General features: G+C 38.3%; 1 protein-coding gene across 3 annotated transcripts in view; it reads left to right on the forward strand.

Annotated features, from left to right (window-relative positions):
• Positions 1 to 1,042: 1,042 nt before the first annotated feature.
• ATOSA (atos homolog A) overlaps positions 1,043 to 16,631 on the forward strand; it is an 86,125-nt gene continuing 70,536 nt past the window's right edge. Inside the window, exons 1-2 of one of the 3 annotated variants that reach the window (XM_007194900.2) lie at positions 1,043 to 1,991; positions 2,308 to 2,423. In XM_007194900.2, the coding sequence (XP_007194962.1) occupies positions 2,408 to 2,423 (16 nt within the window). In that variant the 5' untranslated portion in view covers positions 1,043 to 1,991; positions 2,308 to 2,407. The remainder of the gene's footprint in view (positions 1,992 to 2,307; positions 2,424 to 16,631) is intronic. The other 2 variants (XM_007194901.2, XM_057542906.1) reach the window with 2 other exon arrangements.

The following is a 16,631-nucleotide window of genomic DNA, read 5'->3' on the forward strand; positions in this document are numbered from 1 at the left end:
TCCCTGTAAAACTTTGGAAACCTCAGAAGAGTACAAAGACTAAAGTAAATCACCTTTAAACCTAACCTAGTACTTTCCTGTTGTGATTCTTGTATGCAAAATTATTTCTTAAACAAAAAAAAGGCTTTTTCTAAATGAAACCAAAGAGGATTGCAAATTTTGTACTTCTCTTTGTCTCTGTTTTGAGCTCACAACCCCATGTGTACTTTGTCTATAAACTGAGTAGCTAATAGCTTCAGCCCTTGCTAGGATTGCTTGTTTTAATTACAGCAGATCCTTGTCATCTGTTTGTGTTGAAATGATGATACAACATCGCAACACGAAATGTCATCAGGTCACATTGTTATAGCACAACAAAATTACAGCTCCCTAACAATAACTCGGTGTCAAAAGTGTCCTGCCATGAGTCAGTGTTTTAGAGGTTATAAAAGTTATTTTTAGCACAGTGAAGGCCTCTAGAGCTTGGGTTCCGAATCCTACTAAAATCCCTAGTGATTTGAAAAAAATCTGGTGGGGGGGGGGGTGGTTCTTGCTCTTAAACTCCCCAATCCCTTCAGCGTATGGCTACCCACTCTCCTGTCTCGGCCACATTAATTAGACCCGACTTCCACCGTGCACTGCAAGCCCCTCGGGGCTGGCCCACAACTCTGCGCCAGCATCCAGTGTGGAGGAGGAGGAGGAGACTATAATTATCCTCCAAGTCTGGGGCAGGCCCTCGGATGACATCTCCCCAGTTACCCTGTGCTCTAATAGCATAGCTCCGGTTCCTGGTCCCAGAAGCGCCGCAGCCGGCTCGGAGCGCAGGCAGGAGGCGAGCGCGGCCAAAGCGCCAGGCACCTCTCGGGCCTCCCGGGCTCCGCCGGCCCTTCGCAGCCCGCAGCACCTGCAAGGGAACCCAGGCCCCCAGGCTAGCGCCCCGGGCCGCGGGGGCGTTGCCATAACAACCGGGCGCCCGCCGCGGAGGCCGCCGGGGAGGAAGTGACGAGCGGTGGGTTGGCTGTTGTTGGGACACGTGACCCGGGCAGTGTTTTGACAGGGCAAACTGCAGAGAAAGAACTGGGCGAGCGAGGGGGACCAGGAGCTGGAGCGCCAGAGCTAGAGGCAGCGGGCGGGCGAAGAGCTGGCAGAGGCGCGGGGCGAGCGGGCCGGCCGGGGCGACGGGCAGGCGAAGCCCGGGGGCAGCGGGGCTCGGGTGCGAGTCGGGCAGGCAGGGCGAGGGGCTGAGCGCCGGGAGCGTAGCGAGGCGGCGGCCGAGGCGGGGGTGGATGGCCACAGGGGCGCCGGGGAGCCGCGTCGGGCTTGTTGTCTCGGGCTTCCATGGTCCTCTAACGCAGCCCCGGGGGCCGCTGCGCGCCACACTTCGCTCTCGCCGGCCCTGCGCCTCTCGGAGCCTCACGTCTGAGGTGGGAGTGTGATGTGAGCCGCTGGGCGAGCGGCTGAGAGAAGTGCCAAGAGGAGGAGGGATTGGGACGGGAGAGGAGAGCGAGTTAGTCAGCAGAGGTCGGCCGAGGGAGCCATGAAAACAACTCTCCGGCGGGGAAAAGGGCTGGCGCGGCGCTCCGGACGGCGTGGCTGAAGGAAATCGGGGCCGCGGCGGGACGGAAGGGGGCCGCACGGGCAGGCTGCGCCGAGCAGGGGCGAGCGCCCGGCCGTAACCACCTTCCCGGGACGACCTCAGGCCCGGCCTCGCAGGGCCGCGGGGGCGACCCGGGACAGCCCAGTAGAGTTCGTTTGGGACTGGGGACTGGGCACGAGGAGATGACTCGCGTTTCTTTCTGACCCTCTCATTGTGTCAACTTGGCCGCGGTTGAGGCAGGAAGACTAGCCAGAGGGTAATTACACAGGTGAGGCCCGGCGGGGCGGGCGGAGCTGTAGGCGAGGCGCTTGGGGTCTTGAAGAGTTTCCTGCGCCCAAGTCACCAGGTCGGAGCATTTCTATACCAGCCACTGCGGAGGTGCCACTGTTCCCAGCGGTGTTTCTTTTACAAAGGGGTTAGTTACCTTGTGGTGCTTGAATCTTTCTTTTTTTTCCCCTGCCTGTACCTTCAGGTTATAAATAGATCTTCCTTTTGGTTCAGAGACGCTGTGTCAAAGAAGGACACGTTGGCCTGGAGAGCACAGGGGCGGGGAAGAGGGGTGCTTGGTCCGGAGGAGATGGGGGAGGCGGTGCAGACTTTTGCTTTTTTCAGACCTGCGGATGGTGCTGTCACCGCACTTAGTGCCAGGAAGAGGCCTGTTAGCAGTAGTTTTCTTGCAAGATCGAGTGTTGAGGGCAAGACCAGATTAATTTTATTTTGATCTCTTTTAGCATTTTGAAAACGGAGCAGTAGCCACAGAATCGGCGGCGAGCCTGTTGAAAGAACCCACACGTGTATTTCACAGCACCTTGGGTGGAAATTGGCGTGAAAATGAAGCCAGACCGAGGTAAATTATTGATTTAAGTAGGATTTTTTTTTTTTCTGTGCCCCATTTTAGAAACGTTAATCTAATTCTGCGGCAGGATCAACTCTTGGTGAATTACGTATTTGTTTCTGTTACAGATTCCAGATGGTAAGGTAGAGAAGGGCGCATGGAAGAGTTAGGAACTAGATGGGAGAATACATTCTTCAAAAGTGTCTTCAAAGTATTAGTTTCAAGAGATATTAAAAATGAAATTGCCAAGAACAGCACTTGTATCTGTTGCCACAATACTTGGTATCATTTTAGAGTTACATTACTCATTTTTAGGTTCACTCTAACTTCAATTTTAAAGAAGTTTAAAAGTTTTTTCAACTTGAGAATTTGAACTTGATAAACTGAGAAAATTTAAGATTGTTTGAGTTCACAAATATTATTTGTCATTGCTGATTTTTGTGCTTTAGGCAAACTCTAAAAGTTTGCAGAGTACTCCAGGGCTTTATCCAGTATATCAATATATACACAGGGCTACTGAAATCTCTATAATAAGTACTGTAAATGTGCCATTTCCTTTCTAAACCTGTATTTTCAGGACTTATGGGAATAATGCATACACTGTGTTTCTCAAGGACTTCAAAGGAATTGAAAACTCATTTATCAATCTACTTTTGATTGACCATTGCAAGGACAAACTTTAGAAGATTTTAATATAGTTGTAGTTAGGAGTTTGTCATATGGGAATTTGAGTCCAAGGAACATTGTAGGAAGAGGATTAATGTATTTGGTAGGGAGTTGGACTAGATGACAGAGTTCCTTCCAAATCTGAGACTTTTGGATTGGAAATGTTAATTTATCTTTATGAATTAGATGCTCATTTAAAAAAAGATATGGGAAATTCCCTGGCGGTCCAGTGGTTAGGACTCTGTGCTTCCACTGCAGGGGCACAGGTTTGATCCTTGGTGGGGGAACTAAGATCCCGCAGGCCTCAACATGGCAGTCAATCGATCAATCAATAAATGATAATTTTAAAAAATAAAATAAAAAAATTTTAAAAGATATGTATTAAACTGGTTATTTTTTCCATATATTTTTTCAAACTGGATTAGAAAGTCAAATTTTCTTTTCTATTAAAATACATCTTTGGTAGTATTGTCTTAAAATGCACTAGAAAGAAGTGGAGAAAGCCATACTTAATTTAGTGGATTAGTTTTAAGTGTTTGGTTGTTTCTTAAAATCAGCTTTGTATGAATTAAGTATTAGCAAGAATATTGTTACTAAGCAGGTTGCTTGTGTAGAATGCCAAGTTTAGACTTTTAGATCTCATCTGTGACTTTGGAAAGACGGCACCAAGGTCAGTAATTGCATCTCAAAATAAACAAGCAAAGAAAATCAGAGTCGCTATTTGTTTTTTGTTTTTGTTTTGCTGGTTGTTGTAAAAGTCGCTTTAAGGTCCTACGCAGGTTTGTTGGTTTGTTTGTTTGTTTACTTTTTAAATTTTGGCTGTACCAGGTCTTTGTTGCGGCATGCAGGATCTTTTAGTTGCTGCATGCACGCGGGATTTAGCTTCCTGACCAGGGATGGAACCCGGACCCCCTGCATTGGGAGGGCAGAGACTTACCCACTGGACCGCCAGGGAAGTCCCCTAAGCAGTTAAAAAAATAGTATTTGCACACAATCTCTATTTTAGCCAAAACTAGTACTAAACACAATAAAATGTTATATATTAATGTAGATTACTAGGAAAAGTAAATACATTTATGCATCAAGACTCCTAAAGAAGTGACTTTTTTCTCATTAAAATTGTAGCTATCTTTAGCATTATGATGTAAAAATGAGGCGATTGAAAGTTTAGTATTGTGACTGTATTTTATAATATGAATCTTTAGGCCCATGTCTTTCTTTTGACCAGGACCTAGGGTAAGTATCTTTTACTTTGCAAAGTAGTATAGAAATACTGAAATAAACTTTGCACAAAACATACTTACTCTTACTATGTGCAGTGTGGTCTTGTACTTTCTGTTCTATTTCTATTGTTAAAAATTGCTTGCATAACCCATTGAATTGATTTCTTGACCTGTGGTTGGCAAGGCACAATTATGGGAGAGCTTGACAACAGAATACTTCACTTTTTCTACATTGGTATCTAAGAAACTATTCTATATGAGTTAATTTTCTGGATAACTGAAACTTTACTCTTTAAATGCCAAAAATATTTTCAGTTGTAATCATGATATGTGGACAGAGATTTTTTTTTTTTTTCCTCTAGCTTAAACCACTTCAGCCTATTTTTTTTAAGATCTGATTTTTGAATTCCCATGCTGTCAACAGTCTTTGTTGTCAATGTGCTTATTCTTGTCTCCTTTTAATTTTACTGCTTTTAGTCTCTGGGATAAAGAACTAGATAACCATGCTTAGCACTGAGTTCTCTAAAAAATGAGAATAAATAGGAAAACCTTCAGATATTCATTCAGAAGCTAAGAAAGTATACGAATTCTAGTGTAGAAACTCTGAGATATTTGCTTAGTGGTATACAGCTGTGCTTTAGAAAGTTTCTAAGTACAAAAGGACCCTCTTATCCTACATGGTTGCATGTGGTAGTTGGTTGGCTAATCTAAAAAGTTAGTTTAAATGAGGAATCAGAAAAAATAACAGCCTTAATTATTTCACTTGTCTTTTGGTGTAGGCTCAAGGCCCTTTTCTGGGGGTGAAATGGGGTCTATTTTTCAGAGGTAGATATGATCTTTCCTCTGTAAACCACACCAAAAATGTACACCTAAGATTTCTACTTTTGATTTCTTTAAAGTAGAATAAGACTGCAAAAAAATCCAAGGGTGGAATATTTTACATTTAAAAAGTGTTAAATTCTTTTTTAATGTTTCACACAATTTTATAGGTGTCTGTGTACACCAGGAATTACAAGAATATTTGTGTAGTCAACAGAAATTTGTTTTGGGAGGAGAGGGAATATATATTCATCAAAATTATGTTCATCAAAATATGTGCTTTCCAAAGCATTCAACATAGTTTTCACAGAAATAACCTTTTTTTGCATTCATTTCATTGATTTATATAGTTTTAAAATAAATTTGCATAAGCAGGTTTGGGAATAAACATCAGATACTACTTAAGCATACAACTCAACTAGTAGGAGTAGAAGTGTGCAGGCAACTGGAAAGTAACTTATTAGCTGCTCATGTCTGTCAGTTTACTTCTATGGAAGATATGGAAAGCATTGGACAATCTTGCTAGTTGATTAAGTGAAAAGTAAAAGACCTTCTACTGTACTTCCAGATTCAGATGTTACTATACAGTGGCTACGTTTCACAGTAGTCAATAGAATTTTACTATAGTCTGAGGTAAATCTTTTTTTTCTCTTTTCTTTTTTTAAATTTTTAAGCAGTTATATAACATTACTTGTGCAATGCTGCCAAAGATGAGTCTTTGATGTTATCATTAGCACAGGTTTTGGAATCAGACCTGTATTTGTATCCTTGTTCCATTACTTGCTAGCTGTGTAATCTTCATTAATCTGCTTTATCTCTGAGAGTCTCAGGTTCTTTGTCTGTAAAATGGGGATAATTCCAACTTCTCATAGTTGTTAGAATGAAATACGACACTGGTTGGCACATTTTAGGTTTTAAATAAATGATAATTACCATGTTAAACAAGATATTACAGACGGTTATATGTTGGTCAGTTATAAAATATGTTCAACAGAGGTAAAGAAATGGTCAAATGTGCAATAACCTAATAGTATCTTGTTTCGTTTTGCATTCATAGTCTGTAACCTGCTAAGGCTCAAGCAGATTTAGTAGGCTTTTAATGTGTAGTTATCTGAGAAGATACAAAAGCTATGAAAGGATGCTTGATGTATGTGTAATTTATTTCTGTGTCATTTGTTATTACAATTACATCTTAACCTCTATATGTGGGGGGTGGCATGGGTGGACCAAGCTTCCTGGAAATATATTTTTAAATGGTGTTAAATTCTGACTAGAGCTGGGCAGCTGGAGAGGTTAAACAATGTTACTGCACCTTGTACTCAAGGATGTAAAGTTTGGATCTGATCCTAGTTATATATTGAATGCCCAGTGTTTCAAGAGATGTCTAAAGTATGGTCTTTGCATAGAGGCAATTAAAGCATTTTATGTTTTTAACATTTAATATTTATTTATGTTATAAATGTATGGTATTTCTAATTTTGTATGTTTTTGAATGCATATTTTTTCTATAAAAATATATTTCAAAATAATAGAATATAAGCTTATGTTTTGATTTCAAAAGTCCCAAGGTTTCAGAAGTCCTAAGTTCATGGTATTGTTCAACAATTTAAGTAGAATCAAAATCTTTTTAATATAAAAGATAAATGTCAATTTTGCTATGCTTTATGCTTTGGTTAGAAACAGTTTCTTCATCAGACATTTCTAAGAATGTTGTCTGAGCTTATCAACTGTTATGAAAGGTTAAGGCCTATAACATCTAGGAAATCATCAAGGCATTAATAATTTTCTTTTTTTTTTTTCTACCACCTCTTACATTGGTTGACTTATTAAATCATAAACTTATTTAATTTCTTATTATTTTCTTTCTTGTACAAGGGCATTAATAATTTAAACATACTTGTTTCAATTCATATTTGAACACATATTGTAAGTCATTTATAATTCTTAAGTAAAAACTATTAGTGCAAAACCTGTTCCACAAATAAAATACCAATCAATTTGATTTTTTGAGGTTAAAACTGAGAGGAATGCTTAGTTTTTTCCCTCTGCTGTAGATTGAATACTTGTGTGCCCCCAAAATCCATGTGTTGAAATCCTAAGCCCTAAGATGATAGTAGTAGGAGGTAGGGGCCTTTGGTAGGTGATGAGGTCATGAGGGTGAAGACCTCATGAATGGCATTAGTGCCCTTATGAAAGAGACCCAAGAAAGTGCCCTTACCCCTTCCACCATCTGAGGTTATAATGAAAAGACAGCTGCCTAATGAGAAAGCTGGTCCTCACCAGACGCCCAAATCTGTTAGTGTCTTGATCTTGGACTTTCCAGCCTTCATAACTGTGAGAAATAAACAGCTTGTTGTTTATAAGCCACCTAGTTTATGGTATTTTGTTATAGCAGACTGAATAGACTAAGAAACCCCCTTTTTGATTATGTTACAAATTTAGGCTTTAGCTTTTGTATTGCGATGGCTTATGAACTTGCCTAGAGTGTAATGCAAACCATTTTAATCTCAAAGAGTTCTTCCTGGGCAACTGAAATAGGAGGAAAGAAGTGGTAAGGACTAGAAAAAAATAGCATGGGAGTTAGATGTGTTGCTTACTTGCTAAGAATAGTTCATTGTTAGCCAATGTAAGTCAGACAATACAAATGACAGATGTTAGAGGAAAAGAAGTGTTGACTAGATTAAATAGATCAGGCTTTTGCTAAATTCCCTGGGTGGAGGTGGTGTGGTACTATTACTAATAACAGCTAACTCTTCTACATACTATGTGCCAGGCACTATTCCAAGTTGTTTATATATGTAACTCATTTGAACATCACAAGTGTTCAAGGAGTTAGATGCTATTGTCATCTCCATTTTATAGGTAAATGAAATTGAGTCAGAGAGAGAGGTTTGGTAACTTACCCAAGGTTACGCAGCTAATAAGAGGGCTAGCCCAGATTTGAAATAAGCTTGGGTACATGCTCTTAACCCTCTGACTGGTAGGAGTATGTTATATTAAAACATTATAAGATATTGGGACCAAATTTGTTTTAAAATAGGCCTGAGGAAAATGAAAAACAGATTTGGTAATTATTGTGATCTTGGAAAACTGTATGTCTTATTTGTGCCTCACCTTCTTCATCTTTACAAGGGAGCAAGTAATAGTTCCTTGCCTTAGGGTTACTTTGAGTAAATAAGTTAGTGCATGTAATGTGCTTAGAACTATGGCTGGGATATAGTAGACATTCAAATGTGAACTGCTCTTGCTACAATTGGACATATTCTAATTAAGAAGTCAATCATTTAGGGAAAGCTGGGGAGGACAAAAGAAAGGGGCTAATTAAGCTGTATATGTTTTGTATACTCCCTGTGATCTCAAGTCCAAAAATGACTACTGTTGATCTTTCATCCATTTACATTGATGGGTCTTGACACATCAGTAGCTGTCAAATAATTGCTGGCTTGATACAACTTCTGAGATTCAGTACTAAAGGGACTGACATAGAGGTTCCCTATGTTTTTGCCTGTCATTCTGTAAGAAGGAAGTGATTCAGTGGGTGGAACACTGTCATTTCTTTGAAGGATGAGAAAAAAGATAATTGGAAGGCAGAATTGAGAGACTAATGTGTACATAGGGAGAGTGACTCAAAAGCTGATTTCCTTTTCAAAATGTGAAGAAACCTATGGGGCCTAAGCATTCTGTATTGTGAACAAGTATAGAAAAAAATTAGTTGTTAAATGAAGAATATTTATATTCATTTATTCTTTTGTCCTTCTCAACTTTGCACCTAATTATGGTAGTATTTTCCCCCCATTTAAGGCTGAAGTTTTTAAAAACTGAGGGAACGTTAAACTTAGAAATTCTAACTTAATACTGACTTTTTTTTTTAATGAAAAAGCAAAATTGTAGTACCAGGAAACAGTATTTCTTTCTTAGTAGGTAAACCAAAGTCAATTTGTCAATAGTTAATTCTGTCTTTGCTCAAATGGGTGAAAAATCTGACGTTGATTATGTCAGACTTTCTTTTTAAACTGAAACAGGATGGACTGGCTAAAAATGCCAGTAGCTAGTCAAAATATTAGACATTAATCCATGTGTAATACCAAAGACAGACCTAGCAATAACCTGAGTTGAGATTTCTCATATATTCCTTTTCATATAAAAGAAACTCATCCAGTAAAATTATAATAAGGCTTTTTGCATCTCTTCCCCTTGTTCAGCATGCCCAGTTCCATTGGCCACCTTTTAGGTTTTCAATGACCATTCACAGCCTTGTTTGGGTGCACTATTTCTTCTGCCTGAAAAGCCTTTCTCCCCAGTTATCACATGGGTAGCTCTTTGTCATTCTTCTGACCTTGGTTTAAATATCACTTTTCAGAGAGATGTTCTACTACTCTATCTAAAGTGCTCCGTTAATGCTAGCTGTTATTATTATTTATTAAATTAGTGTCCTATATTGTTCTGTGTCTCCGCAGTCTGTTTCCTTCATAGCATTTACCACATTTTTTTTTTTTTTTTTTAATCTTTGGCTGCATTGGGTCTTCGTTGCTGTGTGCAGGCTTTCTCTAGTTGTGGCGAGCAGGGGCTACTCTTCGTTGTGGTGTGCGGGCTTCTCATTGCGGTGGCTTCTCTTGTTGCGGAGTGCGGGCTCTAGGCACGCGGGCTTCAGTAGTTGTGGCTTGCGGGCTCTAGAGCGCAGGCTCAGTAGACGTGGCACACGGGCTTAGTTGCTCCGCGGCATGTGGGATCTTCCCAGACCAGGGCTCGAACCCGTGTCCCCTACATTGGCAGGCGGATTCTTAACCACTGCGCCACCAGGGAAGTCCCACATTTATCACATTTTGTGATTTTTTTCTTTGCTTATTGTCTGTCTCCACAACTTGATTTTAAGTTCCGTGAGGACAAGAACCTTATCTCTTGTTCACGACTGTATTTCCATCACCTAGCAGATAGCCTTATACATGGTAGGTGCATAGGAGGTGCTTAATATATATTTGCTGAAAGAATGAATCACTAGTATATCCCAATATTTGTGGAGCAAATAGAAGTAGAAGCAGATGATTAGCAATCATTGATTGTTTTAGTGTCACCACCTGAAATTCTCTCACTTTAGGAATTTGTTTGCATTATTGACTGTTAGGCTATTATCACAACTTTATACCTAATTTTAAAAAACAGATTTAAGATATATTTGCCCATAACTTACCTTAAAAGAAGGTTATATTTAACCAACAAGGACCTACTGTATAGCACAGGGAACTCTGCTCAGTATTATGTGACAACCTAAATGGGAAAAGAAGTTGAAAAAGAATGGATACATGTATATGTATAATTGAATCACTTTGCTGTACACCTGAAGCTATCACAACATTGTTAATAAATTATAATGTAAAATAAGAAGTTAAAAAAAGGTTATATTTTAAGATTGATTAAATTGAAATAAAATGCTGTAAAATAAGAAGTAGGCAAAAGCTGTTTGGTATAGGTGGTCCCCAGTTTATATACATCTACTTAACAAATGATCCACACACAGACATCTGCTGGTAGCTCTCTGCTCTCCAACCACCATGCTGAATTTGTTCCTGTTACTATTTCTTTGAAAGAAAGAGAGATTAAATTTGTTGGATAACTTCAGATTTCTGAGTATAAGTAGGATAAAGACTCAAAGGATTTAGAGTTTAGATTTGGGGCTCATTCTGTCACTTATAGGTTCTGTGACTTGGGTCAACTTCCAAGCCTGTTTTCTCATCTGTAAATTGTACTGGGCTCAAAGTGTTGCTTCTGAGTTTCAGGTAAGATAATGTGTCAAAGAACTTTATATAAGGTGTGAAATGCTATATATGTTGACTGGTTTGCCCTATGGACAGGATCATCTGTACAGATGAGCAAAGGGCCGGGTGCTCCCAAGTGTATCTTAGGTGGGTTCATTCTGTCTAAAATTATCCATTCACACAGTGCCTGGTTTTTACTGTTTTTAAAGTTTCCCCTTGTTATTCTGATTGAAATTACACCAACAAGGGATCCATTTAGATTAATAAATGTATATTTAATTATACATGTTTCAGGATTATTGAAATAATAGGCATATTTTGTTATAAAATCAGCTCAAATTTCAGCATGCTAAAAAGGAAGAGTTAAGACCCTAAGGCTTTAGGGTCAAACTTAGAAATTCTAACTTCAGCACTTATCAGCCAAATGACCTTGAGCAAATTACATAACCTGTCAGAACTTCAGTTCTTTTTGTTCTAATAACATCAACCTTAAGGATTGTGGGAAAGACGAACTGAGAACCTATGGTTCAGCACCTAGCTTGTGCCTGGCACAGGATAGAGATTGGTGAGTGTTTTATTTCCAAGGATACACAACTTGGATCAGCTGCACTGAGGAAATGAATGTTTCAGTGCTCTGTTGTGAAAGTTAATCATAAAAGGCATAAGAGATCAATAGGCCCTTATTGTTTGTCACTCTGAACCTTGTATTCTGGAATATACAACTAGAGGAACTCGAAACAAGTACTGAACTACACATCTGTAATGTGCGTGCAAGGGGAGAGGGAAAGTAGGTAATTGGAGCACACCAACTATTTCTGGGTGACCATACACCATTAAGAGCATTTAGAGCAGCGTTAAGGCAAAGAGATTCGGGTGGGGGTGGACACTAGAAGGAGGTTGATGGAAATTATTAGAATGGTCAGATGGTGCCCCAAATTGCTTTTTTCTTTATTTTAGAATATAAGCTAGGATTGATTTCAGTGCTTGGAGCATGGCCCTTCTGCTTCTGTGACCCAGAATTTACACTTGTTCCATGATGCTGTAAGAAATGGGCTAATATTATAGGTTAAGAAACCTTTGGTAGGCTAGCCTGGGAATCTAGTCATAACTTAACTATTTATAATTGTTATTTATTTATTATTTATAAATAATATTTATTCAAAGTATGACTATTATTTGGACTTTAAAACTTATCCTTTTTGAGAGCACAACTAGTTTATAGTTAGGCATTAACATTTTAAATTAATATGAAGTTCCCATTTTTTATTTTCCCACTTATTAAACTTATATATTCTGAATGGAATTAAAATTTGATAACAATAGCTAAAATCGGGCCATTTATATTGATAAAACGTTACCCTGACATCTAGAGAATTCTTTTACATTTTTTAACCAAATCAGCCATTTTCTTTTGTGAAGACATATCATGGTTTGTTGCATTATCCAGTGGGTCACTTCTACTTAAATTCATAATAGTAGGAGAACGTATAAATTTAGCATTCAGTATTGGCAAATTGCTTTTTTTAAAAACGTTTTGATCTTTTTTTTTTTTTTTGGCTGCGCTGTGCGGCTTGCGGGATCTTAGCTCCCGGGATTGAACCTGAGCCCTCGGCAGTGAAAATGTGGAATCCTAACCACTGGACTGCTAGGGAATTCCAAGGTTTTGATCTTAAAAATAACTTTAAGTTAAAGCTCTATATCATATTTGGTATACTTCCCAAAATTTTTTTGACATACAAAATAATTTTTGATATACAAACAAATTTTTTGGCATACAAAAGAGTTGGCCATAGGATTTCTTTAAACTTCCGTACATTGCTTGCTCTATTTCAAACCCACAAGAAAAGTTGGAATCATACAGTTAACATCCAAATACTTTTCATGGATTGTGAACATCTTACCACTTTTGTTTTATCTCTCTTGAGTGGGAGGTCAGTAGATAGGGAAGTGGTTAGACAGACAGACATAGGAGCTTTTTTGTTTTGTTTTGTTTTTTGTTTCTATAAATTGAGAGTAAGTGGCAGACGTCATGACACTTCAACCCTGTGTACTTCAGTATGGAACTGGCTGGTAACAGCATGTGAAAGCTGATTGTGTACATTTCTTCCCAGCTCTGCATCAAGTTGGTTGCTTGAAATCAACAATGGTACCAGCATTTACACCATGGAAATTGGCAGTGCTACAAACCAGGGCTTTGTTTTTTTTTCTTTGCAGAACTAGTTGTTAAACATTTACCATCATACCACTGTGTGTCTCCTAAAAATAAAAACATTCTCCTACATACCTGCCATACAGTTATCCCACCCAAGAAATCTATTAGCACAATGCTAATATCTAATATACTGTTTATATTCATATTTCTCTAGTTGTCCTGATATTGTCTATAGTCATACTGCCTTTTAAGGAAGTAAGTTGCTTTCTGTTACAGAAAAGGAGTTAGACCCTGATGTTTGAACAACATTTAGAAAGCTTTTGGAGTACACCATAAGAATATGTAAAGGTACAAGTAAATAAAATGATTGGCTTCTGGAAAAAAAAATTAGGTCATGTAAATAGGACAGTTAATTAGGATTTTAGCAGATTTTTCCTTATTTTATTTAGCTTTTTAAAAAAAATTACCTGGACTAAGTAGATCTAAGAGGAAAATGAGTATTGGTGAAATTCTAAGACTTTTTCAATTGAAAAATAATTATATTTAAAATTTTTTTTGCATTGGGAAGAATTCCATTTTTAATCCTGAAGCTTCATGCTACCCATCTGGCCTCATTTTTTGGTACTCTTCTAAGGTTCCCTGTACTCTAGGCACATCGATCTTGCTGTTCTTCAGTCACCACAAGCACATTGGCACCATGGCGACTTGGCATTCATTTGCTGTTCCCTTTTGGAATATAAGTCTCATGACTGTCTTTTACTTCATTTGACTTTCTGCTCAGTTGTCACCTCCTCAAAGAAGCCTTCCTAGATCATCCTATCAAAAGAGTACAGTTCTTTTATTGTCCGTTAACTCTGCATTACTCTTCATAGTCCTTACCACTACTTGACCTGCTGTTCTATGTTTATTTATTTGCTTTTTTTTGTTTTTCTCCCAATAGGAGCGTAAACTTCATGAGGGCAGGGACTTAGTGGCGTTTGTCCACTGCTGTGTTCCCCCATGCATGAACTGGTGCCTGGCATTTAGTAGCTGCTCAATAAATATTTGTCATTGAATGAATGCTTGCATGCATTTTAATATCTTTGTGGTGCAGCATAAAACTTATTACTGGAAAACTTTTTGCATTATTTTTCTGTGATTTGTTAGTTTTATAACTGTAAGAATTAATTCTACAGTGTCCATTTTTGTTTCTAAATGGGAATATTTATTCCCACTTCTCAAGGTTATTGGAAGGATCAAATGAGATAACTACAAACAAACACACAAACAAACATAATACAAGATACTCATAACTGAATACAGTAAATGGTAAAAGTAATGTCTACTATCAGAGTTCGTAGGGAATGGTTAATTTCAGCTGGTATGATTAATTTCAGGGCAAAGCCTGTCTTTTGGCAGAGACAGCAGCTGTATTGAGCCTTAAAAGACAGTATGATTTGGATAGATGGAAATTTTACAGAGATTAAGAGGGGGAAGATTGGAAGAGAGGACATGAGCAATAAAGATGTTTGAGGGCTAGCAGGTAGACTAATGTGAATTGGAAGGGTTACTTAGGAATGAGGGGATTCGGGTTTTGAATGTCAAGCTAAGGACTTTGAGCTTCATTCATTCGATAGTGGGGCACCATTAATTACTGTTTCGTATGATTAAGAGAACTTTTTGGAAGAATAATTTGGCAGTACATTTATATAATTTCATTGTAAACCAGAACAGAGATATTATTGAATGTCTGACAGTCTTGAATTCAGTTTTTTAGCCCTCAAAATTACATTATCACCTGGTATTATAAAAATTACCTGACACTCCTCTCTACTGTTGGCTGTTTTCTTCTCTACATGTTTTCCCTTCACCACCATTCGTTGTAATATATGAGGGATTCGTATGTATTGCCTTTTATGAAAATTCTTGGGACTATTAAGATGGCACACAATACTGATAATACCATGGCTATTGTTTTATGATATTCTTTGGTCAGAGTAGTAAACTGCACAGTTTATTTTAAAGTAGCTGTGTGTTAGAACAAATAAAGGGGAGAAGAACAGGATGAAGTTGGAGATTCCTTCTCTCATTCCAGACAATTGCTGGCAGAAACTTAATGAACTCTGTAGGATTAGAAGCGCTTGTACCTCCCAACTGCATGTGAGCATTAAGAGTAAGGAGATTCCCCACAACACTGATAAGCTTATCTAGCTGTGTTAAGGAGAGAATGAACATATATCTTCTCCACTACCCAACCAAATAAACACTTTTCACACCAAAGCTTCAAGAAAAAAATTTTGGTCATAAGAGGGGTTTATTCAGCAGTGTATTGTGGTAGAAAGAGCACAGCAGGAAATCTTATTTTCCATCATTCATAACTCCTTTCTTAAAAATTGTTTCTCTGGGCATGTGTGTTCTTCTTAAGTTGGTATACTTGCTCTTCAGAAGTTGGAATAAGGAACATACCTATGCCTTTGAGGAAGTATCCTCAAATCCTGGTAATTATTCTGTTGGTTGAATGCTAGTCCTGGAGACATGTTTCTGTAGTCCAGCATATAACAACCCTGGCCTGTGCTGTTTCTTGTAGCTTATGTTGCAGAGTTCAGGTATCTGCCAGGGGACTCTGAATGACTAACAATGAAAAAAAAAATCATCAGGTTACATCGTGGTACAGATTAAATTCCATTATGAAGAGCTCAGGACATGAAAATGCTTTTGTTATTCTGAAATTACTCTCAAAGTTATGCTATTGCTAGACATCAGATTTGGAAAGGTCCTTAGAGAGTGTGAGTCTCTTTCATTTTTACAGTTGAGAAAACGTAAGACCCCCCAAAAAAGAAGTAACCTGTCTAACTACAAAAGTAAAACTTAAATTACCTGCTAGCCAGTTGAGTATTTTTCTGTACTATATTACCTCTAGCAAGAGCACAGTTGCCTCTAGGTCCTGGCATCAGAAATGACATCATGATCATCCAGCCTTACTCAAGGAACTTGAAAGGAACAAAGGCTAGGTGATTATATCTTAACATTCTTCTCAAGTAATATATACATACTTTTAAAAGAAAGTCAAATGGTAATACATAGACTCAAAGTGAAATAAATATTTAATCCTTGAAACTGGGTTGCTAAAAAGAGAAAGGAATATAAAGAAATTAGACATAACGCCTAAAATTTAAAAGTCAAGAAATAGTGTAAGCTGAAAGATACATTGTGTGTGTGTGAGAGAGAGAGCGAGAGAGCTTTCTAAAGGTTTGGGGGATTGTTTACTAGATGATATCTGTATTAAAATTACATTTTATGACTAGGACTTGCAACCTGGCAAAGGAGAAGAGGAAAGACCTTGGTTTCAGTGCTGATAACAATAAGCTCCTTAGTAAGGGTTTAAAATATATTTTGATACTTTCTGTCCTTGCCTGTTTTTTAAAATGTATTCCCTTAACTTGTGCCTAGAAAGCTCTAGGTGGCTTGTTCAATGTGCTTCTTTAAATTAAATCGCCTGCTGTGTTTAAAAAAAAAAAAAAAAAAAAAAAGAAATAGTGTAAGCTTATTATTAAGAATTATAGAGGAAATCCATCTTTAGTTCTGTCATGTGAAAAGCAGGGCTAGTAATAGTACCTAAATAAAGGAC

The sequence above is a fragment of the Balaenoptera acutorostrata genome, chromosome 3 (assembly GCF_949987535.1).
Source record: "Balaenoptera acutorostrata chromosome 3, mBalAcu1.1, whole genome shotgun sequence".
Taxonomy (NCBI): Eukaryota; Metazoa; Chordata; class Mammalia; order Artiodactyla; family Balaenopteridae; genus Balaenoptera; species Balaenoptera acutorostrata.